Source organism: Malaclemys terrapin, chromosome 8 (genome assembly GCF_027887155.1).
Source record: "Malaclemys terrapin pileata isolate rMalTer1 chromosome 8, rMalTer1.hap1, whole genome shotgun sequence".
NCBI classification, from domain to species: Eukaryota; Metazoa; Chordata; order Testudines; family Emydidae; genus Malaclemys; species Malaclemys terrapin.
Window position 1 is genome coordinate 46,359,885 of NC_071512.1, and position 27,399 is coordinate 46,387,283.

The window sequence follows — 27,399 nt, forward strand, 5'->3', positions numbered from 1 at the left end:
GAGTGGATGTTTTCAGAGAACTATGCACAGTGACTCCAAGATCTCTTTCTTGAGTGGTAACAGCTAATTTAGACCCCATCATTTTATATGTATAGTTGGGTTATGTTTTCCAATGCACATTGCTTTGCATTCTGGCCTGTTCAATATTTGGGATGGGGTGTCCCTAAAAAAAGTCACTCAAAGCTCTTTGGATCGCAGCTGTGCATTCGGAGGAATCGCTGATAAATTTAATGGGGCTATAATGATGAAGATCGTTATCCTTCAATCACAGGGAAGCCCCTGTAATGGGGGAAGGCTAACGTTGGGTGAAGGAAGTATTATTAAACTACTGCCAAAGCTGATCAGAAATCATCAGCAATGTGCTGGATGTCTGCATGGCTCGCAGCACACTGGGGAGATGAGTTGCGCATCATAAGGAGAAGCTTGCAGTGCTTTCAGCATGTGCTGAAGTGAAGTCTCTGGGATCTGTAGTGTATTAAAGCTAGACAGGGCATGTGGGGGAGACAAGTTTCTATTGAGATGTTTGTGTGAATACAAAGACTGCCCGAGTCTCAGCCATTAAGGCCACTCAAGAAATATCCACAAGGGTTAAAGCAAAACTGCTGTAAATTCTGACAGGCATTTTTAATCTTCACTGCTGCTGCAATCATCCAGCACCTATCGAAGTACAGCTGTGGGTGATGCCACCAACTGAGCCAGCGACTCAGTAACTGAGCTCCTGATCTAAGGAGCTGCCATGCTTTTACTGTTTGTTTGGTTGTAGAGACCATTTCTTCTCTCAGCACTGAGTAGCTGGACGTTACTAACTTTGAGGGGGAACCTAGATATGTTCTGATGCATCTGAACATACTACTCACCCCTTCAGGGTGAAATTCCCCCTGGGGCACAGAGCCAGCGGACACACTATTCTAGTCCCACGCAAGCCTATGAGCACTCGTGCTGTCCCGCAGCTCAGCAATGAATTTCACTCAGAATGTCTAATTTTAGTGTCAGTTATTAATAGGGTGACCAGATGTCCTGATTTTATAGGGACAGTCCTGATTTTTGGGTCTTTTTCTTATATAGGCCCCTATTACCCCCCACCTCCATCCCGATTTTTCACATTTGCTGTCTGGTCACCCTAGTTATTAAGCAAATGTGCCAGTGCTGCTTGAAATCCATTCACCAAGTTCCTAACAGCAATCCTGCTGTGCTCTTATTCCCCCAGAACTGTGGCAGACTCAGTTAATACTGGAATCTCCCTTTGGAATGCCAGAAGGTCAGCTCTTCAAAAGAAGACAAAACAGACTGAAGGAATGTGGCATGATCATGTTGAAAGACAGGTGAGGCTCTCGATCACATCCAGAAAGTAACAAACACCCAGCCAGCGTTTACCTTTATTTCAGGTTCAGAAATGCAGTGCGACATTTTTACAGGAGGCATAGGAGACCTTCGATAATGGACTCAGGATCCAGAGATCCAGTCACAGTGTGCAAAAGTCCATGCCAGTAATCATTTACATACCACAAAACCAATGGCAGGTGTTGTGGCTCATATTAATGAGGCCATTAACATACAGAGCAACATTCAGAGAGAAAGTGAGCACTTGCTCCTCACAAAACGCCCCCGCTGTGTACATCATTCTGGAAAAGTAGAGAGGGATAAAACACAAACTGGGAACAAAACAAACAGCCGGCAACATGGAACAAATCACATATCAAGCAAGTGCGTTGGACTGTCTGGACGGGAGAAGCCATCTGTATCCACTCGCCTGGAGACAAAGCAAGAGGAAAGACAGGCAGAATGATATTCATTTACAAAACGAAGCAGTTCTACTGTATTACATGCAGAGCACGGCATAGGGTGATCAAAGACAAAAGCAGGACATGAGCCTCGTGTAAGACCAATGCAGAGGGTGAACCACCTCAGCAATACCATCAGTGCAAAACAGGTCTGCATTCAATTGGGTGGTCTTCAATTCTTAAGACAAATAGATCTATCTAATAATCTCTCTGTACTGTATGCACATAGTTTTAAATAGAGGCTTGCAATATAGAGTAGAATATTTTCTATGTTCTAGTATAACACAAGATGGCATTGTACAAAACAAACATGTCTCTCTTAATATAATAGAAGCCTCTTTTATAAGAGGCTTATTCAGAAAGTGCAATAAGACAGGCAATGAAGTAAATACGTATTTACTATAGCTAAGCCTTCCTTTTCATTTCACAGACACTACTTGTCTTAGGAAGGTGTAGTAGGATCCCTCAGGATTACAAACTGAGAGCTACTTATGACACAAACAGGCACATTCCACCTCCTCAGCTGTAAGGTCAACCATGACTATGCAAGGCACAATACACTATCCATGCTGAGAGTTAGGCGTCGCCTAAACAAAATAATGGATGAGCACCACCCTGAAGCCAAACTAGAAGTGGTCATCCAATCACATGGACACTGCTCAATAAGGAATGGAATGGAGATCACTGATGTTAGAAGTCTCTGATCCATCTCTCTACACACACACAGCCAGACAAACTCCCCCAGCCCTTCATTCCTTTTAAGTTAACTGCAGGAAGAGAATCGTCCTCTACAGTCAGTCTTCTGAGCTTTTCTAGAGCCAGTCTAATGAAGGGACAACAATCCCCCTGGCTGTGTGTCTGGGCTATGGGATCTCAGGCTTAGCACGCCATTGTAGAGGTGCCTTCAGTCTGCGGAGGGAAAGGCTACCTTTCTCAGACAGCCACTCCCCTACTGGCAGATCTAGGGAGAAGTACTGATGAGCTGCCCAGCTGTCCTTCCAGTGCAGAGCGAGCTGCTGCCAGGGATGTTTCTGGTGAGAACATTGTGGGGGTAGGGTGAAACTAAACGGAATCAGGGTGAGTAGGAATGAAGAGTCCAGTTCCACAGACTGCCATGCTGACAAACATGAACTATGATTATAAGATGAATCTATATCAGCTGGCGGTAGACTTTTTTGTAAAGTATTTAGAATTGCTTTTTCCTGAGAAACATAGTTTACTCTGAAAAATGCATAACTATCAACTTAAGGTAAAATTATCAGAGTATGTGGATTTGCACTTGAGGCTGATTAATGCCCACATATATAAATGCTGTGCTTCCTTCCAGAAGAGTTTTGTATTGTTTATATTTTGAGATTACTGATGAAAGAATGCTCTTTATTTTGGGTCAGATTTAAGGTTGGTGCACTGTGATGAAATATGCATTTCTTAGTGACCGATTAAAAATGAGCCCAATTCTCTTCACCTTTTGTAGCCATTCACTTCAGTGCCAACTGTGTCTCAGAGGCTATCCCATTCTGATTTCTTTATACCCACTTTGCACCGAAGTTAATGGCTACAAAAATGCAGGGCAGTTGAGAATTAGGCCCAATATGTTATGGGCCCTGATTTTTATCTCCATTATGCAGAATTTACTCTGCTGTAACTCAAGTGGAGTTACTCTAGATTTACAACAGCATACATGAACTCAGAATCAGGCAATGTGTGGGCAGTTTAAGATTTATCCACAACAAAAATTATTAATAACTTGGCTTAACTTCAGTCTATTTTCTTTAAAATGTCACTGTCTCAAGCAGATTTAACTAGATACTTCCTCCTGTGCTTTTTGAAAAAAAAATTGCAATTTTTTTTTGCCAAATTAGTTTCCAAAGTCAAAGTTAAAAGGGTGCTAAAATAGGGCTTTATAATAGAAGTTGGTTGCAAATTAAAACTTGGAAATAATAAATACAGAAGTTTTGCCTGAAAAGCATACACCTACTAGTATAGTGCCATATAAATACCTCTAATAATAATGTTACATATTAAATTAGAGAATACTGAAGAGCGGAGAACATAGAAACATAATTGAAATGTAATTTTTTACTTTCCTGTAGTTCAAAACAGCACAACTGAATTTAGAAGGTGAAATTTATTTTTACTTTAAAGATGATTTTATAAGTTTGTTGTTCAGTATTTTAGCATGTTCTTCAAATTAACATTGGCCATTTTAGCAATTCACTAAGATCACCAAGGTGCCAAAGTCCATCTTTGCAGTGCTTAAAACACTGACCTCTAGACTCTACAGGTGCATGTTCTGAGTATAAGTTTGACAGGAAATTAAACTAATATACAAATCATGCTGCTTTCCCAAGTTAAACTCTCTTATGTAGCAGAAACACAATTTGCTTCAGTGGTGGACACAGCTATTATTTAATCAGCAGTCTGGGAATATTTAACAGACAAAATTCCCACTGGTTGTGGTTCTGACAGGATCCCTCCCAACCACTGAGATACTGTGTATTGTAGCACCACATACAGCTTTAATACATGAATTTATTAGATTGATTCATTATAGTGATGGCCTTCATAACCACCAACTGCCTTCCCTTAGGAACTCTAACTGTAATAAAATAACAGCAAATACTTTCTGAAGACATCAGGTCAAATTAATTCTGTCCACTTCATTTGTTCTACACTAGGGAGGGAAATTTTCTGATCTATTTAAAATGGCAAGTTAACTAGTTAAGATAAAGCTTTTTGTAAATAACAAACAATAGGACCCTTGAAAATGAACAGCTGTTAAAATAACGCATTGCCGGGATATATAGTTGATCACTTCTCACTTGTTTTAGTTGGATAAAGGGACTATCGTACCAAGCCACAGGGGATTTCAGTGAATGAAAATGCAAAATCTTCACACAGTGTAACTTTGTCTCAGGGTTTTAATAATGGTTGAAAAGAGAGATCAGCTTCAACCAAAATCCTCAATCCAAACAGCACTCACTACCAAGAAAGCTCAGATCCAAATTCAGATCTGAACTTTGTGACTTGGGTCAAAATATCATTCAAATAGTGGGTAAGGAATTGGTGGTTCAGTTAGACATTCACATATTAAATCTGTTCCAGTTTCTCACACTGAAATGACAAATATACCACCCACTTAGTCCAGACTCTGATACCCTTACTCATGGTGTGTTATGTTTACACACATGCTCCCATCGAGTTCGGTGGGAATGCTCATGTGAGGAAATACTACCCAATGTGAGCAAGAGGGTCAGAATCTGGCTCTTACCAGTTACTGAAAAAGAAGACTGACTCCCCCCTTGGCCTGTAAAGAGGGACACAAAGAGTGGAGCTCATCACACCATATATGGCCTTATTTTCCTTAGCAACATTCTTCATAAACTAAAAGCTTCTGATGTTGAGAAATTATAGTGAAAGTAACCATCCAGCAGGCTTGTGAAAGAGACATGAGGACATGTGTAATTATGGGGCGTGCAGGAGCTTTTAATTACAGACAACATTGTTTCTCTCAGCCCAGTTGGCATTTAAGGAAGGAAATGTGTATAACTATAATCCAAATTATAGAAAGCCTTTCTTTAAACAATTTGATGCAGAAACCTGGAAGCTACTTATAAAAACAAGATGTCCCTTTGAAATGAGAAAGAGGCAAACTCTAAGCACTTGGTCAACACAAACACACAGTACAGCAAGCCCCCGTTTGAATGTATAGAACGGGAACACTCAAGTGCTTGCATTAATATATATATGTCAGTACACTAGCTAAGAAATCAGCTTTTTGCAAGAGGGAAAGTTAAGGCATCACATACCTTCCCATGACATTTCAGACCCCATAAGCAATACAGAATGGACAGAGTATATTAGTAAAATTGGTTACTTGCCTACAGATGTCCATACATGCGACTATACATTGGTTATTGCAACGGTTATCAAGCGAGTTGCTTCCATACATTTGGTTAGCAATTAATGACATGCCAGAAACTTCACTTAATCTAACAGGGACGAGTCTAACGGACGAATTACAGTGGGCCGAGTGGGTGAAGGGGGTGGTCTTCGGCTAGAGAGAGAGAAAGAAAGAGAGAGGAAACAAGCAGAAACACTGAGTATGAATCTGTAACCTTTTCACTGCTGCAAAATATTGCTATTGCTGCATAACATGCACATGCAGCTATATGTCACATTTCTACTTCCAATTACAATCAAACAGGACAGCCCATAAGCATTTGCAATAGGTAAGAAGGTAAAATGTTCACTGAACAGCTCCATGTGCAGTACAGATACTCCCTCTGGAATAGCCAACAGTTTGTTCTCTGTTTACAAGGTTCAGAGGTCAATTGGTCAGATGTCCCTCTCAGCTTAGAAAGGCACAGAATAGAATTAGAGCCAAATTTTCAAAAGTGGCTGTGGATTGCGATGCCCAATTTGAGGAAACTTGGTCCTGATTTCCAGAAAGTGTTGTGCACCTGAAGCTCTCATTTGCTTCAATTAGAGCTTAGAAGCAACTTTTGAAAATACTGGCCTTCGCAACTAACACTGGGATCATTAGCTTGTTAGCTCCCAGTTCTCCTGCCGCAACGTGGCAAACATGGTGAGCTGGGAAAAGACTACTGAGTGGGTTCAATGCGACAGGGCTCAGTGAGGCCAAGACCTGTTCGCTTCTTGACTTAAGAAGTTGTGGTGGGAATCATAAGTAAGAGACGGTGTGTGAACACAGATACGTATCAGTCTGGAGCCCAACTAGGAGAGTTCAAGTATAGCCCAGTCCTTCACTCCAGGGGACGTTTTCTTTTACTACTGTTGTGCTTAACTTTAATCACATTTAACCCCACTGAAGTGAATAAGCTACTCCCATGGAGTAACTGAAGCATGTGCGTAGGTCTACATGTTCATGATTGCCCTTATGAAATGAATGATTCTGCTTCAAAGGCATTTCATGCCACTGGCATTTCCCCTAGTGGCTAGCTCACTCATAGGTCTAGTTCCAATACGGGATTAAGTTTCTCTTACTTGAACTCAATGGGAGCACTTGTGTAAAGAGTTTGTGCCGATCTGGGAGTCATTTGGAGCTGGCTGCAGAGTTCAAAGGTTCCCTCTGCTCGTCTCCTAGGGGTTTCTGAAGATTTTATTCTTTCTTGTGGAATGGGGGGGGGGGGGAGGGAGGGGCAAACTATTACACACTCAGGGCCACATGGGAGGGAATGAATCTACTGAATAAAGTGCAAGGACAAAATCAGTCAGTTACTTTGCATTCTCCAGCAAAAGAATTTGATTGGCTGAGAATGTTACTAAAACTAAGACAGGTCAGCATGTGGCACATGCAAATGCCTAGAGAGATCATCCCCATTCCAAGTTTAACCATGCCAGGGCGCGGGTCCTTGGAACGGTTAGTGGTGTCTGTGTTTGCGTAGATGGGACAACATGGTTGTAGAGCAATGACACAGGATCATAGTACAAAAATGCGGCTGTAAGATGATTCCCTGGATGGGTCTATTTGTATTGTTCAACAGTACAAACAAAAAACAGTTGGCAAATGGACACCCACCCCCTTGCCATGCCAGACAGCCGGACACTGGCACAGTTCAGCTTGCAGATGGCTCCTCTTATTTCTGTGCTGCCACACCCAGCTTGCTTCTAGTTTTGTTTACACATGTTCTGATTATTCTGCACAGCCAATCAGCTTCCTTTGCTCGTTGCTTAGCTCTCTCCAGCACGGTTTTTATGCTGCATTTTATTCCACTACATTCTGCCCCTTCCCCAACTCTTAAAGGGTTGTTTTGCTTCCCATTTTATTAAGCAGGAAATGTCAATTCTTCCTTTGTTTTTTAATTCAACCCAGGCCACCACATGTCTGCGTATAGGCTGAGCAGAATACGATTTTTTTTTGCAGTTTGGATGATCAATATTGGTTTTTACCTTTTCTGATTTTTATTTTACAGTTGTGGAAAATTTCATGGGGTGGGGTAGGGCAGTTGTTGAAATTTACATGGGGTGGGGAAGGGCAGTACTGACAGCTGGCCTGTAGGGGGCTCCCAGCACTAAGAGCAGGACTACAGGGAGCTCCCTGCACCATGACTGAGGGGCTCAAGACGCCAGGGAGCAAAATGTGTGGCGGGCTGCAGTCTTGTCCTGGTGCAGCAAAGTTTCCCAGGCAGGACTGCAAGGTGAAGGATGAACTCCTGGCAGCATGAGCCCCCGGCTGAAGTCCTGGTGGGGCAGAGCAGAGACCTTCAGCCAGGACTGTGAGGAGGAGCCCAAACCACCAGCTGCTGTGGAGGCCATCCTGCTGCCTAATGGCTCTGTCACCAGGCAGGTGTCATTCAGCAGTGGGGTGGCCTCCCCCTGCAGCCCAGCACTCGTCGCCCTCCTTGCGGCCCCTGCTGAGGGTCTCTGCTCTGCCCCGCCAGGACCCCAGCCTTCCTTACACCATATCGATGTAAGTCGAACCCTGCCATAGCTGCTCTGAGAGAGGGCTGGAGTGCGATCTGAGCACAAGAACTCCTGAGTTCTAAATCCATTGCTAGCAGTGATGCCATTAACGCCCAGTGAGCAAGTCACACAACCTCTCTGACTGCTCCCCTAACTCACAGGGTGGGACTTATGGGATAAATGGGCCCAATTCTGCTTCTACTGAACCCAATGTGAGTTTTGCCAATGACCTCACTGGAAGCTGGCCTACTGGCACTAAAAGTGCTTTGAAGATGAAAAGCATGAGTGTTAGTATTCTTTGAACTGGGACTCAATATTTGAAGCACGTTTACGGTTGAAAAGGTTTGTTTTGCTTTAAGTGTAACTTGTATTTCAATACACTGCCCTGTGGAGAAATGAGAATCTTAATCCCTAACACAGAACACAAACGGGGCAGACTCCGACTGATATCCTAGTGGAAATCAACAAGCTAAAATAAAATCCCTAAACAGCAATTTCTTCATGGTGTATTTTTCTAACAGAAGAATGCTTCTCAGCTAGCTTCAGTGTTGGTTTGTTAGCTCAGATTACAAAATTTGTAGTTTTGTAAAGAACCACTTGTAAGGCTCTGCATTGGTGCTGGATTACATTAAACTATTTCTTTGTCGAAGTTCACCATGTTGCATTGCTTAGAGCTTACTGAAAACACCAACTAATGTGTGTACAATTTACAAACAGAGAGAATTCATACAGCTTCTTTATATTAAATGTGAAAGATAAGACCAGCAATGTATCTCAGCACAAACTGAATCCAAATATCGTACTTCCAAATTCTTGTGTTCAAATTTACATTTCGACTAGGTTGGTCAGAAACTAGATGGCATAGTAAGATAGAGTCCTGGGTTTCAATTTGGTTTCGGTCTCAGTGAAATTAGTTTGGTTGTCTTGTTCTACACCTCGTTTATATACACGAAAGCACTACGCCGCCTTATTTCTTCCACGACTGGCCTACAATGAAGTGCCCCCTCCTAGTGAAGTCCCTCTGGTTCCACAAGCAGGGCTGGCTCCAGCGTTTTTGCCGCCCCAAGAGGCGGAAAAAAAAAAGAAGCCGCGATTGGCAGCATTTCGGCGGCAGCTCTACCCCGCCACTTCATTCTTTGGCGGCCGGTCCTTCCCTCCGAGAGGGACTGAGGGACCCGCCACCGAATTACCGCCAAAGACCCGGATGTGCCGCTCCTGTCCGTTGGCCACCCCAAGCACCTGCTTGCTGCGCTGGTGCCTGGAGCCGGCCCTGTCCACAAGCCACTGCACATAGCAGTTATGCTAGGAAACTCCTAGGCTAGCAGCCTCCCAGAGGCGGGTACCTGAATGCTGGGATCTGTAGCTTTTGATCCTGATGCCAGCATGCACTACAGAGGACCAGATGCTCATCTGGTGTAAACTGCCCTAGCTCCATTGACTGCGGTGGAGCTACAAAGATTTACACAAGTTGAAGAGGGAGCGAGCGAAAAGGGCAGGCCTGGAAGCTGCCCATCACTAGGCTTGGAAGGATTAGATTTTTAATCGGGAAATGTTGGTAAATGTTGATTTCCCCAGACATACACAGACCAAAGAAAAATTATTTCCCTCAATAACATAAATTTACAGATGGGCAAAGTAAGGAAAATGCTGCTTGAAAACTTTAGAGTTTGAGCTAAGGACATTTATTTTGTACATGTCGACATGGGATGTTGACATTTCGGTTTTGACGATTTTAATTTTTTGAATCTCAGCACCTACTGTCAGTGAATAATTATCCTCTGACCCCGCACATAATTTCCCACAACTGTGAAAATGTACATAGATAAAAATGCTTAAAAATAAAGATCAATATAATCCATCAACATTATAAAAAAATAAAAATCTAATTCTGCTAAGACTACCTATCACTCACTCAGATTTCCTTGGCCGGGAGCATAGGGAGCGTAAGCCCACTTTTTGGCTTTCAGTAGGTTTTCACCTTCTTAGTCTGAAGGAATCTGGACTGCTAGCACAGGAGGACAGGCCTGCAACACAGGCCTTCTTTCCTTTTCCCTCACTTTAGGCCTGGAACTTACAATGGGAGGAATTTCAGCAATCGGTTAGACTGGTGTAATGGAGCAGAGAGCCTGGTCCTGGATTATTCCTGGTAAATATAGCTGGCTGAGCCCATAAGATCATCTTTCTTAGGGCCACTTCCTTCTTTCAGTCGGACTAAATCAGCTGAAAAATCAAGTTCTGAGGAAACAATGGATTTCAGCCTGTAAAAATCCGTTTTTTTAGTGTGAAGTGTGAGCAAAGGTTACGCAAACATTCTCTGCACGTTAACGTTCCCTTAAAACTACAGTGATCTATAGATTACAACTAGCAGCAGGGGGAGCTGTAATCTTCTGAACTCATTCAGATCAAAAGAAAATTAGAGAAAAACAAACCCAGACGATCTGTGTGCTGCGCTAGCTGCCATGTCAATGAGTAAATATGTGACTAAGCCCAATTAAATGTTTAGTCTGAAGCCAAGAGATGATATTGGTAGAGACAGCAGAGCCCACAGTTTTTCTGCTTCCATCAGACTCTCTCATATTCTGGGACTGGATTCACTGCTGTTCACAGGGTGCAAAAGGTTGATTTCTGGGCAGATTCAGAATAAGACAGTCCTTTTAGATAAAAATGTCATTTCTACAGTGATTCCTATTTAGCTGTTGCCTCAAATCTTTTCACTGAAGTTTCAACTTTTGGGGCAGACCGCCAGAACCTGGCCCTCTTTAGCTAGTGGCCTGCTGGGGCCATTTTTTGAAAGAGAAATGCTGTGTTTGTAAAAGTTTGTGCTGAAGGAGCAGGGGATCATTCGATCCTAGGGTTGAGTAAACGAGTCTGCAGAAAGAATCAGGACTTCTAACTAGCATACATTAGGCAGAACATAAAGAATTTACCAATGAAATCCTATTTAATAACTTCCTGATGTTTCTGGAGTGACTCCTCCTTTGAAGAGTTCAATGGGGTTTTATACAAGGGATAACTTCTATTTCCACCCAAAAATTAAAAAATAAGAAAGGTTTATTTTATTTTTAACTTAAAGAGCACACTCCATTTTTTTCAGTTTTAAGAGAGCTCCGAATAGCTTTAGCTAGACAAATGCAGAGCAAAAGTCACTAAATAAAGCAAGTCTAGACTTAAAACTCGATCAGAACCATATGGGAACTCTTCAAGCATCTGCCTTTTCAGAACTGCTTTCATTCTAGAGACATAGTCCACAAAATATGCTTTTAGTGAAGCATAGCTGTAATTACAGTGAGAGGCCCTGCTTTAAGATCATCGCTGGACTGAGAAGAAAAGCCATCATAGTTCTAAATAAAAGGCTTTCATTTCCACTTACATCCACGTCTGTCCAGGACCATCACAGAGCACTTACGAAAGTGGATGCATTTTACAATATATTCCTATTGCTCCAGAGGTGTAAACAGCTTTTTATTTACTTTTTTCTATAAAATTGGCAAGTGTTCATTATATTCCCGGCCTCTTGGGCTCAGACTACACTGTGATTGGAAACCATGTTCGCACCTTTTTAGAAAGAAAATATTGAAACAGTTCTTCAGCCAGGTTTCACTGTTAGTGTGGATTCAAGTCTCTTTGTGGACCAGGCTTATTTTACACTGTAAAGTGGAAAGAGGTTAGACAGATGATTTGTTTTCTTTAGGTGGGGAACAAAAGTCACTTCTTCTATAAGTCACTATCTCCAATCTGTTAGGGGGACCTGAAACCCATTTTCCCAGGCTTGTCCTAATTGAGAGACGGTCCTAGCATCCTGGCCTGTTTTACTGAAAAGAGGATTTTCTCCCTGTTTAATAAAATCCCGGGATGTCTCCACAGCCAGAGATTCCTCTTTTGTTTTCCCAGTTCACACATCAGCATCTCCACTTCTCAGATGCTCCCTCCTGGCCCCTGCCAAAGGTGCAGAAAGGAACAACAGCAACAGTGGTAGTTCTGGGCCTGCAGTTCAGGAGCAAGAGGAACTTTGGGGGAGGAGGTCAGCAGGGAAGAGAGAAGAGACTTGGGACTGGGGGAAAAGAATACAAGAGACCAAAAAAGATGGAAAGAGGATGATGAAGGATGATGCAGATGAAAGGAGCAAGGAATAGGGCAGGACTTGAAGCCCAGGGGCAGGAGAAAAACAGGCAGAGGAGAGCAGAGACAATAGAGGGAGTGAAAATCACCACAAAACGATGGGGGAAGGAGAATGTAATGGGCACACAGATGGATAAACACATTTAGGGCTAGTCTGTCCCTAGTCCCAATAGCATCACCCAGGGCAGTAAGGATTCCCCACTGCCTTGCACAGCCATGTGAGGCTGGTTTGGCTGGAGCCAGGCATGCGCTTCCTAGATTGAGCATGTGGGTACAGAAAGGGCTAATGAGATCTTTAGAACCTCTGCTGCAAGGAATGAAATGCAATTCCCCATTCTCACTCCTAGCTCTCTCCCCACTACAGCCACTAAAATGATCATCAATGCCGTAGTTAATGCTGACATAGTGTTTAAAGCCAGAAGGGACCATCAGACCATCTGGTCTGACCTCCTGCATAAAACAGGCCATTACGTTTCACCCAGAAAGCCCTACATTGAGCCCAATAATTTAAATCAGACTAATGCCTTTCAGTCTTCAAGAGGACTCAGGGGCTGTTGTGTGCCACAGGCAGAGAACAGGTGAGACTGAGGTGTCACCTATGCTTGAGGCCCCTGCAATGGCAGGAAATTAATTAGATGAGATATTGAATTATTTAAGTTGTTTTAATTGACACTCGTATGAGATTAGTAGGGGACAGAAGGTTTCACATTGTGTCAGGCTGTCTGCAGACTCAGGAAGGCAACACTGCATTGGTTTCATTTGATTCACCTTCAGACGGTTTTCTTCATGACCATGAAGGTTAGAAACGTACTATCATTAAAAAATGAAAGCTGAGATTCTGCACAATGAGAATGTGGCATGCTGGTCACACATACACAGCTTGTGGACTGGATCCAGCCACGGGCCCTGTGTTGGTCACCTCTTCTCTAGGCACAGGGTCTTCGTGACAAATGTTATGCTATTAATTAAATACAGAAGACAAAACACACCTTTGGCTTCCCATCTGCATTCCTGGCAAACATTATTCGCTATTGTTTGCCTTCACTTTCCTTTTTAAAATTGAGAGTTGCTAAAAATAAAAACCACTTCCTTTTACTAATCAGTACATTTTTAAAAAAGCTAACGAGGCAAAAAGTCTCTTGCTGAAAACGTACATAATAAAGCAAATTAATCATCCTCCTAGCTATTGTCAGCTGACAGGACCACAGGCGTTCACAGCAGTGTTTGAGGGCAACCATCCAATTAGTACCCTTAACCTCTTGCTTATCCCCAGATTTGTCCCTCTGTACGTTTCTCCTCCGTCTCCTTTCTTCTTTCTCCTCTCTTCATATCATTTCTCTCCCCACATCCCTCCCTCCATTCTCTCATGAGGCCTGTCTATACTAGGGGAATTTTCTAACCATTTTTGAAATTGGTTCAGCTAAACTGATTTGCAAGCCAATTAGAGCAATGGTGTAGAGTAGACCATGTTTCGGGCAGCCTGCCCTGCTTTTACTGAATCTCGAGGGCCTTGCAACTGGTTCATTAAAATGGGTCTACACTATGCCTATTACTGGTTTTGCAGAACCAGTTTTAAAACCAGTTAGAAAAGTACCCCAGCATAGACAGACCCATATACCCTCTCCCCTATTCATTCTCTCTCTCTCTCTTGCTGTCTAGGAGCACAGAGGGGGAATGTGAAGGGGAGCAGCAAACTGGGTGGGCAGGAAGGAAGATGGCAAGGGGCTGGCAGATTGTTGACATGGGAGTGGGGATGGAGAAGCAAAAATGGCAGTTCTTCTGCCCGGAGAGTTATGAGAAGTAAGTGGAGTTCCTTCTCTGAGCACCCAGCGGCGAGGACTGCATTACTGTGAGGTCATCTGAGCTTGAAATTTGAACTGGATATGATAAATCAATTGGGAGGAGGTGGCTTCCCCCTAAATGCTCAAACAGCAATCAGACAGGGAATAATGTACGCACATGTTTTTAATTCTCATGATTTTTGAATACTTGGGACTGGCAGTACTGGAATTATGTGGGAGTATGGAGTATATGAATACACAGTTACGAGGATTTGGCATGGGGCTGCTAAACACAGTGTATATGATTTTGATTGGAAGCAAAGCTGAAATCAGTCATGCTTTAGCTTCTTTTTTCCCCCTTTAAAACCCAGGAAATTACCATTTTTAAAATCCTTTCATTAACACAATGTTCAAGTTAACTTGTCCCCAGGCACATATGGGGTATATTCTGGATTGCTGATTATGCTTTTAAATAGCATCTTAACTTACAATACCTGTTCCTGCAAGAGCACCTTGCACTCCATGGCTTGTGCATTCAGGCTGAGTCTGATTTAGAACATCAGCTCTTTGAGGCAATGTTTGTATAGAACTGAGCACACACCAAAAGTGCTCAGCTAAAAATAACAGACATTTTATTATTATTTTATATTTCAGCCAAAAAAGTCCAGTAAAAGAACATTCATAAGGTTGAAAGTGCTCACCAGTTAGGAAATGCCAGAATGAAGGTTATCTGTTCAATTCAGCCCCTTTGTATATAGGCATTATGCTACAGTTTTTAATCATATGATCACATACTATTTTTTCCGCAAGACCCTGGCCTCTGTTGGTGCACAGGATAAACCTTGCCCAAAAAATGCAGCCTTAGGCAGAGACACTCAGCATGGAAAATTTAAGCCTGTTAATGTTTGAGAAAGTCAAAAGCAACTGAAAACAGAGAGTCTTACAATGGGAAGTGTCAGATAACCTGAACTATCGGTGGTGTTACCAGCTCTGCCTAGAACTGCAGTAGCATGCAGAGGCCCAATTAGGGTGACCAGATGTCCCAATTTTATAGGGACAGTCCCAATATTTGGGACTTTGTCTTATATAGGTGCCTATTACCCCCCCACCACATGTCCCGATTTTTCACAGTTGCTGTCTGGTCACCCTAGCCCCAATCAGAGATAGGGACCCCATTGTATTAGGTGCTGCACAAATATGGAGTAAAGAACTGGGGCTAGATTTTTAAAGGAGTCAGGCATCTCACTGCTGTTGACTTCTGGGTGAATGACGAGAAAACAGGTGATGTTATAACCATAGGCGTTGACTTTTAGTTCTGCTGGTGGGTGCCCCACATTGGCTTCGCCCCTCCCCCAAGGCCCCGTCCCCACTTAACGTCTTCCCCTCCCCCAAGACCCATTTTCCTGAGCGCCTCCCACCCGCCGCTCCCTCCTTTCTGCCTCTTCCTGCCTTAAGGGCAGTGGGGGGGGGGGGGAAGAGGGCAGAGAGCAGCGAGTGGCAGTGCAGCCCCACTGAACAACTGAAGGCCGGGGCAGCTCCATTGACCAGCTGACCAGCAGATTGATTCAATTCTTCATTGATATCATCCCATTCTAAGACCCTGCCCCTGCAAACCCTTCATGCCCAGAATCACTGTTGAGTGCTGTGACAGCTCCATGACTGCAAGCCTGAGCGTGAAAGCTGAGCAGGACAGGGTGCCATCCATGCTATAAAGCTTAGCTGGGCTTTGTCCCTGTCAGTGGACATCACACTTCCCTCTAGGATTTGTGTGCAACCAGGTCCTGAGCTTCCATAGTATTTGGGGTAGTGCAGATCCCAGTGGCAAGTGCATGATGGTTTGAGCCTTCATTGAGTGGAAGCTCTCTGCTCCCTCCCCCAGCTGCAGTAACACTACAGAGCAGGAAAAAGGGGAAGGGGCAGAGAGCATAATCACGGGCCCACATGCTACATTCCAAAGGGCTCTATTGCCAGGAAAAACACATTTCCAATTCCTTCTCTTTCTTCGTGGCAAAGCTGAGATTCCCACTCAGAGAAAAAGCTACAATTTAAAGTAACGGTATTAAGACTGGAGTTAGTGTTTGATCAAGATCAGGATCTCTAAACCAGGAAACAAACACACATTCTGGAACTTCATAGTGGCGCTCATGCAAGCTTACAGTCATCTTACTGAAGCAAGTGCACATCTGTATTTTCTTTTAAAATATCGCTGCAGCCTTTTAAGAGAACGGAGAGGGGGAATAATCTGATTTCTGGCAGCAGGGGATATTTCGCAAATCAGAGATACTTTGGCATCAAGCCGCTAACAAAGGCCGGCGCCTTTACTCACAAGCTTTGCTGCTGGGAGAGATCCACCCATCTCAAGTGGGATTAATTAAAACAGGCATGCATCATGCAAATAGTTTCTGTTGCCTCACAGAAATACTCAGGACACATAACCCAAACCAGCTTGAGAATCAGAGAGAAATAAGGAAGAAAATTGTTTCCCCTCTTCCCTGCCCCTTTCCTTTCTCCATATGTTAAATGAGGAGCAATAAAAAAACCGCAGAGAGCTCATGGTTTCTGTAAGATTGCAGCTGCTTTGATTAAACGCTAATAACGTGGAATAAAATTAGATTTTTTTTTTTAAAGGCAGGGGTCATATCTTGCTAATGAGGTGGCAAATTCTCCAGTCAAAATAATATGCACAGCCATACACTGAACAGGATGGTTTGAATCTTTCCCTTCAAAACAGTTTTGGTTATTGCTTTTTTAATCTGAAAGCTCAGCAGGAAAGAGAGTAAAATGCTCATGTTGTCTTGTTGTGTTAGAAGTTTCTGCTCCTGACAAACAGGGGTGGGGGAGGGGAGACGTCGTCAGAAAGCCAAGAAGAACTTAAAAAATGTCTCTTTCCTCTCAGGAAGCTAAGCTACTTTCCTGGATATGATGGATCCTGACACTTTCAGGAATCACTGGAGAAAACAGTGGTAAAGCAGACAGCGCGGAGAGACTAGATATATAAAGAAGTAAAAGAGAAAGCTCGAGTTTCATCAAGAACTCTTCCTCAAGTCTTTCCCCACCTCCCCCTTTATTATCTGAGACCCCTTTTCTGAGTCAATTTACTACAATCCTGCTCAGGCTTTTATTAAAAACAGACCATGCGAAGCAGAAATTTCAAGTCTAAAACGGCACTTTTAATAGGCATAGGAGTCAGACACACTGTCCCTCTCAGGTGACTTCCCCCTCCAGCCCCTTCTCAGAAATTTCCTCTCGTTGAGTTTAGTCAGCAGGATAAACTTGATGTTTCAGCACAAATGTGAACTCTTCCACTTCATTCTTAAGCATATGTATGTGTTTTTACACCTAAGGGGTTCGCAGCTCGAGCTACAGTGAACCATGACTCAGTCCGGAAGAAGTACTGCAGATTACATTTAACACAAATGCCATGAAGTCTTCCATACACTTATATGGACAGTTAAGGTATTTTAACCACACTGACCTCCTTCCCCAGCATTTGTTTCCCATGCCAGCAAATGCATCCATAAACAGGCTATTGAAATGAGGCCTAATCAAGCTTCTTCTATGAGGCAGGGGCTCCACCCAGCCTCCCAGTTTAGCAGTCACTGTTCTTTAAGTGGCTGATTTTTTTTCTCTCTCACTGAGATGAATCATCATCCCCTCTAAAGACAGATGCATTTTGTGATCCAACCAGAATGGATAATGTGAGCCACTACACTCAGACCTCTTCTCCATGAGCAGAGAGATGATTCTTGTGTCTAATCTAGTCTCTACTTCTCTCTTTCACAGGTTTTGGCTGTACCCAACACCATGAGCAGCTGCTCTGACTTCAGTCAGACAATCAAGCATTTCTTTGGACCAATTCACTGCACACGGGTCTTTTAATTGGGTGAAAAGTTTCTAATTTCTGAGAAATAAGCTTTATGATAAGAATGGACTTGTCAAACCCTGCCTTTGTCTCTCTGCATTGAAAGCACTGTATTGCTTTGTTCATTTTAGATATAAGGAATTGTGTTTCAATTTTCTACCCAATATAAAATATGTCGGTTATTCTATAGGACGAGAACCATACCCAGCATCAAGATTTATTCAATGTCTTACCTTGGAACACTGGGAGGAGCCCGCGTTGGCCGAGATGGAACCTGAGGTGGCGTCCCAAGGCCTTCACTGTTGTTAGGAAATGGAGGTAATGGTCCTGGACGGAATGGGACCGGTGGAGCCCCAGACAGAGGGCCTGGTGATGGGACTGCTGGAGCAGGTCCTCGGCCAGATAAAGGTCTGGTTGGGGGATTATTTAATGTAGGCCTTCTCTGAGTTGAAGGACTTGGAGGGGGTGATCTAGTGAACAATCAGAGATTAATGAAAATCTACATGGTCTTCAAAAATGGAAGCCAAATACTTTCTGAAACCTGTAACAATCTTGTAAACATTTTCCTCTGCTCTCATATTGTCTTGGTCCTGAAGAGTATAATTTAGGCAGCCCGCTATCTCACAGAGCTAGTATAATATATTCTTGCAATGACAACACTCTTATTTTCCTTTGTTCTGGATGGTGCCTTCCATGCTCCCATCCATTCCAAAGAAATGCTCAGAGATGCTTCCAAGTCTCAAAATAATATCTATTCCCTCACCCCCTCTACAAAATGTACACTCAACCCTTCACTATCACACCATCCCTAGAAAGTAAGCATTATTAAGGTCAGAATCAGCTGTACAATCACAAGGATAAATATAATGGTTTTAGAATTGTCAATATTCTAACACCAATTTGTTAGGTGGATTTAATAAGAAGGCCACTTTCTTTTCAAGGAAGCCATAGGTAAGGAACACTGAAATCTTCCAGTGACTTGAAAGAACCAAAAAGTGGACACAAAAATTGACTTAGGTTTCACAGAGGGGTGGGGTTGCCTGAGCTTGGGAAGAGAAGAGTTAAAAACCCTTAAAGAAACTGAGATGCTGTAGGGTGGGAGCATAAATGATTATATTATTTGAGCCATAGCAACCAAATGGAATATCAACTGAGTCACAAACGAAGTACACTAGATGGTATTCTCAAAGGCAGAAAAGAGATTACAAGCACCTTTCTTGATACATATGCCTCTTCCATTTATCCACGTAATATGAACGTGTGGAAGAATTTGTATAAAACTTGGACTATATACAGGCCGGATATCTTTTGGTGAAGGAGACACATACTACAGTAGCTCCATGGAAGACAATTCTAGATGATGAATCCCAAAGCTACTTGACATATCCGAAAATGGATTGCCAGGTCCAACAGATTCATATACCAGAACCCTCTCCCCAAGAGGTTTATAAGCACCTTTTTCTCCATGTCCCTTCTAGAACAAAACAGGACAGGAAATATCTGGAATGAAGGCTGGTGGCTTAACTGGTAGGACCTTCCACTGTGCAAAGACGAATTCTGAGCATATGGTTGTTAAAATTCAGCTCACCTGTGAGGTTTTTAGGATTACCCAGTACAAGAATTCCACCTGCACGCTCCCATCCCTCAACAAGAGTTCTCTGATTCTCTCAAGAATTTCATTTGAGACATGGAGAAAGGCTTGCCAGAGAAGGAGGAGACGTAGCGGTGCTGAAGATCTAGCTCTTTGTCTTAATTTCCACTGCAAAACTGATATGAAGATCCTTACCTGCGGGATTGCTGTAGCCAGGAATCATCAACTGGAGGCGGGGCAGGGATAGATACAGTGCTAGTGCTAATATCTCCAATGATCGCCAGTGCTTCTTTTAGGGCTTGGTACAGGCGAAGCCCCTCATCTCGCCTCTGAGCCTGTTCTGCTGACTCCTCCATCAAGGTGTTTTGGTCCTCAGAGGAATACAAGTGAGCCAGGAGCTCTGCATTTATGAATTCTTTTACCTAGAAAATCAGACAAAAAAAGACCCCTGCTAACGGGCTGCAAATGGCAATAAGATATTGCATAAACACAGCTGAGGTCTTCAAATCAATGGACACGGCACAATCAAGTTCACCTGCCACCACTGGAATGCTGGCACTTCAATGAGAATAAACCAGATCCATAGAGAAGAAGAGAGATCAAGAGAAATTGTGCCAGACAGACAGCACTGGGAACTGAAGTCCACTATTCAACCACTATGGTGCCAGTTGTGAAAGTGGCGTTAGTAGTTCATGCTAGTCTCTTGCCATTGGGCCTGAGGAAGAGGGGAGCTCCCAGAACTATTCACCTACTAGCTAAACCAATGGTCACATTTTGAGGCCACAGGGATACTGGCCATTAGGAAAGATAGCTGAGTTTGTGGGAAGGGAGGAAACTTTTAGAATTCTGCTTGATAAACCTGGTAAAGTGCTTTGAGGTATAGAGTAGAAAAATGCTTTATGTAAGTATTGTTGTTAATATGTAAATCTCTGTAGGATCTCCCTGGACTGAAAATACCCTTCGTATGCCACAGCAAGATATTCTCATGGTGTAACACTGCACAATGCATTGTGGGGTTCTTCTGCCTTCCTTTGAGGCATTAGTCACCATTAGTGTCAAATACTGATCTAAGCCTGTAAGGTGTCTCCTGTATTTTTAACTCACTTCACACAGGCTGTTGAAGAGCTGTTAAGTGCTAAGAGCATTTTTGGCTCAATTCTAAACAGCTGACCTAGAGGTTAAAGGGCAGCCCATCACCAATCCCATAAGCCATCTAGTTCCCCGGGAATGGAATTTTTAAGGCACTACAAAATTTCTTTCAGAATTATTTTCTTAATACTAATTTCACCTACTGCACATCAAGTCTTTCATCTCCGACAACTTTGTGGGACCCCAAATGCCCCCATACACACACACACACACACACACACACACACACACACACACACACACACACACCTTATAAACTGAATATATAATCTAATTTAATATACTGATTCCCTGCTATGCCTGCCCTGATTATAGAAACCTGGAGCACATTAAGACAGATACAGATCCAGAGGTATTTAAACCATTCTGTGGTAAATAGATTCAGAGACCAGTTGTTGATCTATTAAATCCTTGCATTGGAAGATTTTTTTAAAAAACTCTTCTGATCTATTTCTCATCTGTTTTTCACTCTGTAAAGATTATTTGAGCTTGAGATACTAACAGTAACACATTCCTGAACATCTGATTTCATAAGTACAACCTCCGATTGCAGAGGGATTTGCACTAGCTTAATTACATTGTTTTAAAAACTAATTATTTTTTTATTACAAAACTAATTATTATTGGGACCATTTTTGTGTGTAGACAAGGCCTGAGACAGTGGCCAAGTTGAACTGGTGTTGGGATCCTCCAGTGCCTTCTGACAGTGAAAAGCAGGGAGGCTTTCCAGAAAAACAGGCACATCGTCACTGGACGCTATGGTTGTTTCTCATTCATGTTCAAGAGGAGATATGTGAATTCTTACCAACGTCTGCAAATTTTTCCCATGAATCTCACAGTGTTTTTCAGCGGATGGTACTGATCAAATGCCAGAATACACCATTTTCCTTGCTATTGACAGAAGCTCCACATTAAAAACAGATATCTTAGTTAAACAGCATCAAATTATACTTGATTAAATGAAAATTTTAATGACATCACTTAAAAAAAATCCTTAAATTAGATTAAGGGCAGAGCTGATCGTTAAGGAATTGTTAAACACAAATATCTGTTTGAACAACATCAGCCTGCAACTATTATCATGGTAGATCTCCATGCATGCTCACTGAACCCCAGTGTAAGGTCAGCACTGGAGCTGTTATGAGGCTAGCCTACCTCCCCACCTGATGCATTTGATCGCAGACCAACTCTCCAAGCTGAAGATGGGCCCTCTATACATACAGCTTTCTCCTGGCTTGGGGGAACTGATACTTTAGCCCCTTCCAGGATATAAACACAACATTACACAAACTGTTTAAGATATGCCCCCAAACAGGGCTCAAACCTGCAATGTTCAAAATCACCGTAGGCATTTTAATACCCCAGTATCCCAGATCCTGCCTCATCAGAGAACTTACAGGGAGGGACAAGAATTCAGAGCGGAGTTCTGTATTTGGGTGAGGGATAGCACAAGGCAGCCCAGAGAGCAGCTTGAAGTGTTGCTCTCACAGCTGGGGCTAAAGGAGCATGCGTGGAAATCTCAACGAGCAGCAGCCAGGGCTACTGCTACCATGGGATCGAATATGCAGTCATTTCCATAACATTAAAAGATCTGTATTAAAGTTTAAATTGGAGTTAATCCACCAAACTGAACCTACCTTTTCCAAGATCACCCACTATTTGCATCTTCCAATACCTCAGCACCAGGAGGTATACTAGTAGGGCTCTGCACGGATACAAAATTTGTATCTGCATCTGATCCGAGATCCGCAAAAATGGTCCGCAGATATAAAATGGATATCTGCAGATTTGCAGGGCTCTATGTATTAGTAACATTTCCGCTTTGAATTCTGAACATGTGTTTCATTTAGGTGTGTTTGACTCTTTAATAACTTGATGCAGGTTTTTTGTGGTAAATTTCCTTTTCTTTTAAAATAACCAACATTCACCCTAATTAGCAGTTGATTTGGAGTGTAGTGACATACATTCAAGACATATACGTATACAAGACATGCTGTAGGACAGCATTCATTTATTTTCTCTACAATAAATTTGAATCCAGTACTTCACTCTGAATTGTAAGCACCACTTAAAGATCCCACCAACTGGTGAGGAAGTTCTACAAATATTCATCAGGTTGCAATTGCTATGGAAACCACTTCCTTGGGATCAATTTGTTTCTAGAGTTCTGCAGGCAACACTCTGGAGCACTATAGATTGAAAAAAATAATTAAAAGGGGTTTAATTTCATTTCTCTCTCAGTGGATGGGTTGGGATTCTAAAGATCTCCAGACAACACAAACTGCTGAAAAGGACTCGGCTTCCAATGCGGCTCCCCTACTTCCCATTTCTTTGCATGACGTTTTGGCTTGCTAAGCAAAACGTTATTCTTTTCTCTGTTTAACAGTGTCAATATTTTAAAAAAAGTAACATCTTCACTGATTTTTCAACATTTTTCAGTTCAAGCCTCCTGGAAATAAATGCATTAACATTTAATTCTCAAGTCTTCACACTTTCTTTTGAAAAGCTTTGAATCTTTGGCATAATTTTAAGTTATAAGATTGGACTCAGGGTTTCTGCTAGCACTGGTGCACTCAAACCCAGAGTGTGTATTCTGACTGAGAGGTGAGTTTAGAGCTAGATGGTGTCAAAAATGTGCTGTTTCTTTGTGCCACTGTCACCTGGCATGCCTTAATAGTAAGACAGCCACACAGTTTCAATGTACAAAGCCTTACAGCACTGTACTTCTGAAGCAAAGCATTTCAACTTCTTAATCAATTCCATATGGGGACGTGAGTGGCAGAAAATGTAATTTAAACTTTCCAAAGGAACTGTTCACTAAATTCTGCACTTTCTGAAAGAGAGCTGGAGCAATATTCCTTTCAAAAAGCAATGGAGTTCCCCTTAAGTCTATAAAGCAAGGTCCCAGCTGTGCTCTGGAGGGAGCGGAGAGAATTACTCCACATACACACTTCCTGAATTCTAGATTTGTGCTAATTTTGGAAAAATGTGGAAGTTCCATTTGCTTTCACACTCTTTTGTAAAGGCCTCAGTGAATCTTCCCTCCCAGGATTCTAACATAATTCAAAGATTGGCTTCATTAGCCCAAGAGAAGTTAAGGGAAGCCTGGTTGGTCTTCCCCTCTGTGTGAAGATCTTGTTCGTTCCGTACTAACTAGTGGACTGCATTCAAGCTACTATGCCAGCCACCCAGATCTCAGGTGCAATGTAATTCCTAAAGACCTCCCGGGATACATCAGCCTCCGAAAATAAAAGGTGACTTTGTGAACTCACATGTAAATGCTACATTTTAGACAGATTTGCTTTTTATTGTATTCTATTTATTACAACTGATTTTTTGTTGACTTAACAGATCATAAAGAAGGTCTTATCAGTGACTGAAAGGAAGTGCTATTTCCTGTAGTGATTTAATACAAATACAGCAGTAGTGGCATTAGTACAAAGAGTAGCACAGACTGGATCCCAATCAGGACTCTATCAGGAAGTGAAGGTCTTCTAGGTCCTCAAGCAATAGGCTAGCAACGCTAAAGCAAAGCTACTTTTAAATCAGATGATCTAGGGGGCAGATACATACATTTCCTCTAATACTCTAAACCAGTGGTTCTCAAACGTATTTGATTGGGACCCCCCCCCCTTTGTGCCTGTAGTCATTTACTCCCCCACAAGTACACATACCGCCACCCAGCTCTGAAGGTAGAGCGGAGAGCAGCGGCTGCTGGCCAGGCACCCAGCTCTGAAGGCAGCACCGTGCCAGCAGCAGCAGCAGCACAGAAATAAGGGTGGCAATGTGACAAGTGATATTTATCAATATCACCTCTTTTCACACGGACTTAGTGCCCCATTGCCACCTTACTTCTGCGCTGCTATTGCCACCCTGGGGCTGATAGCCAGAGCCCCGCCTCCTCCAGGTGAGGGATTGGAGAGGTGGGGGAGGAGGAGAGCCTGAGCGTAGGTGGCGGGGCTTCGGCTGACCCCTTTATCCCCGCCTCCTGGGTGTGCATGGCCCTTTTGCATGAGCCCCAGTCACCGAGGGCTGACAGCCAGAGCAGTTAAAAATAAAAGAAAAAGAAAAAGCACACATCTTGCATCTCCTTTGACACATTCCCGCACCTCTCTTGGGAGGCCCCCCCCATAGTTTGAGAACCACTGCTCTAAACAAAGTGTTCAAAGAACCCCTAGAATTGTTTTTTTTAAAAGATGATCTGCAAATGGAAGGAACCCAAACAAAATACTAGTACAGTATGAACTGCTATCCCCCGAAAAAAACATGCAACAAGGACATTCAAGGCCTTTGGTCATTTAAGGACAGGGCCGGCTCTAGGTTTTTTGCCGCCCCAAGCAAAAAAAATTCTGGCTGCCCCCCGTCCCAGCCCTGGGCTCTCCCTACCCACCCACCCACACCCCCTGCCGCCCCAGCTCTGGGCTCTCTCCCCCCGCTCCCCCAGCTGCACCCTCCTTCCGCCGCAGCCCTGGGTCACTGGTAACTCGCTCCCATGGCAGGTCATTCAGCATGAATTTTAGATGTGCACAGAACACAGACAAGATTGGTTCCCATATGGTTACAGAACTGCAGTAAAGTGGAACAATTTTCAGCTTGTGTGATTGGAGGATATCTGGATGCATATTATAAGACTGTCCTCCATAAATGAGGAAAAGTTGAGGTGCCTTTATTATTCTTTTCTTCCACTCTTTCTTTCTATGAGGAATTTGCCAATGCAATATCACTGTCTTCCTTTTAAAACAAACAAACAAAAAGGCAATGGCTGTTGAAAATAGCAATTCCAGTCCTAATAACCACTGGGAAGCATTTCTTGCTCAATTTTATCCTACTTTTTCTACAGCAAGTTACAGTGGATCAGTATATTTGATTTGGGAGAAATGAAGTAACAGCTGCCCAAACTGAGCTTGAGCACTCCTGAATTCTGAGGTGTTCAAATCTGGAAGGCAGGTGCTGGGGGGGGGGAGGGGGCTGTGGCTCCACGGGGGAGCACGGCAGCATGTATGCAGCAGTTTGTCTGGCACTGCGCGGAGCCAGACATGCTGGTCTGAGTGGCATGGTAAGGGGGCTGGGGGGTTGGATGGGGCGGAGGTTCAGGGGGGCAGTCAGGGGCAGGAAGAAGGGGGGGTTAGATGGGTCAGGGGTTAGGGGGGTAGTCAGGGGACAGGCAGCGGTTGGATAGGCATGGGAGTCCTGGGGATTTGTTAGGGGACAGGTAGGTGTGTGGTCCTAGGGGGGAAGATGGGGCGGTTTCAGGAAGGGGCAGTTGGGGACAAGGAAAAGGGAGGCTTAGATAGGGGGTGATCAGGGGACAGGGTGCAGGGGGGGTTGGATGGGTTGGGGTTTCTGTGGGGGGCAGTCGGAGGGGGTGGATGGTGGCAGGGTGGGGCTACCCTCCCTCCCTGTGGAGTGTCCTATTTTTTGAATGTTAAAATATGGTATCCCTACCCTTCAGAGTGCAGCTCTCCATTCATAGCAGGCTGCAGCATGAGGTCTCAGCTACCTCACTCCCTCCCCCTCTTTCCTGTTGGTAGTGGCCAAGGGAATGCTGGTGTAACCCTTCTGCCCATCTAAGTTGGCAGCAACAAGGGCCGGGTTCTGTATCTAGAGGGTTCCGTTTCAATAACGCAATGCAAAACCGGCTCGAGCCCCCACCCAGTGACCTGGGACAATTACATACCACCCCCTGGGTGCCTCTAAGAGGCAATACTTCCCCTCTCGCAAGCACAGAGTCTGAGTGTAACAGAAAATGTTTAATAACATGAGGTAAACGACATCAGCATTAAATTGGAAAAACACCACAAACAGGATTCATAACACAAACCATGAGCAAAAAACCCACCCCAGCATACTGGGCTGTGTCCTTTCCCTTTGGTTCTTGAATCCAGCAACCCAAAAATCACCCAGAGTCCCCAAAGTCCAACACCCAGAAAGTCTCTTGGGTCCAGCAACCACCCAAAGTCCCAAAAGTCCAACAACCCCCAAAGTCTCTGTCCCTGGTCAGTGCAGCCCCAGAGTAAAAGGGGGGCACGCAGGGTGTTAAGGGGCACCTTACGTGATCCGAGGCCGGCCAGCCATCTCTCCGTGGGGTTCCGCCGCAGCCTTCACCACGAGCCAGTCCACTTCCTGCCATCCCACGAACCGCTCCGCTCTACGAGCTGCTCCGCTCCCCGACCTATGAGCCGCTCCAGCCATCCCTGCAAACAGCTCCACTCGCCGTTCCTTGGGCCGCTCCAACCGTCCCCGCAAGGCTCCGCACTGCTCGCTGCTCCTCCAGTCGTCCCCACAAATTGCTCTGCCAGCTGCTTAGCAATATAGCTTCAGGCTCCCCCACTAGTTAACACAGCACTTAATAACTTTAACTCTTGCATCTGAAGAAGTGAGGTTCTTACCCATGAAAGCTTATGCTCCCAATACTTCTGTTAGTCTTAAAGATGCCACAGGACCCTCTGTTGCTTTTAACTCTTTCGTGATTTCAGCTCTCAGTGATTTCAGCTCAGAGTAGGGGAGCCCCAGTTCTGGTGCACTATTGGCCCAAAGTGAATTCAGCTCAGCAACCTGTAACTAGACTCCTAATTGAATCAAAGTTAGGTCTGACGGTCAACAGTGGAAAGAGGAGATGGTGCAATTGGTGTTTCAAGCCCTCAGGGGGTAGGGGGGCACATACCATCAGGTACAAATACCTGTCCCCAT

The 27,399-nt window shown here is 43.7% G+C and overlaps 1 protein-coding gene and 1 long non-coding RNA gene across 6 annotated transcripts in view; one reads left to right on the top strand and one right to left on the bottom strand.

Moving 5' to 3' along the window:
- Positions 1 to 1,293: 1,293 nt before the first annotated feature.
- The window catches only part of DNM3 (dynamin 3), a 318,627-nt gene continuing 292,521 nt past the window's right edge, over positions 1,294 to 27,399 (bottom strand). For 3 of the 5 annotated variants that reach the window (XM_054037811.1, XM_054037814.1, XM_054037813.1), the window contains 3 exons: positions 19,756 to 19,982; positions 18,203 to 18,439; positions 5,663 to 5,838 (listed from right to left, as the gene is read on the bottom strand). In XM_054037811.1, coding sequence (XP_053893786.1) covers positions 5,769 to 5,838; positions 18,203 to 18,439; positions 19,756 to 19,982 — 534 coding nt within the window. In that variant the 3' untranslated portion in view covers positions 5,663 to 5,768. Of the gene's footprint in view, positions 1,751 to 5,662; positions 5,839 to 18,202; positions 18,440 to 19,755; positions 19,983 to 26,444; positions 27,279 to 27,399 lie in introns of those variants that run through there. The other 2 variants (XM_054037812.1, XM_054037815.1) reach the window with 2 other exon arrangements.
- On the top strand, positions 1,689 to 18,179 carry LOC128842089 (uncharacterized). Its single transcript, XR_008445938.1, has 3 exons — positions 1,689 to 2,815; positions 17,452 to 17,563; positions 17,891 to 18,179. It is a non-coding gene; the product is annotated as an uncharacterized LOC128842089 (long non-coding RNA).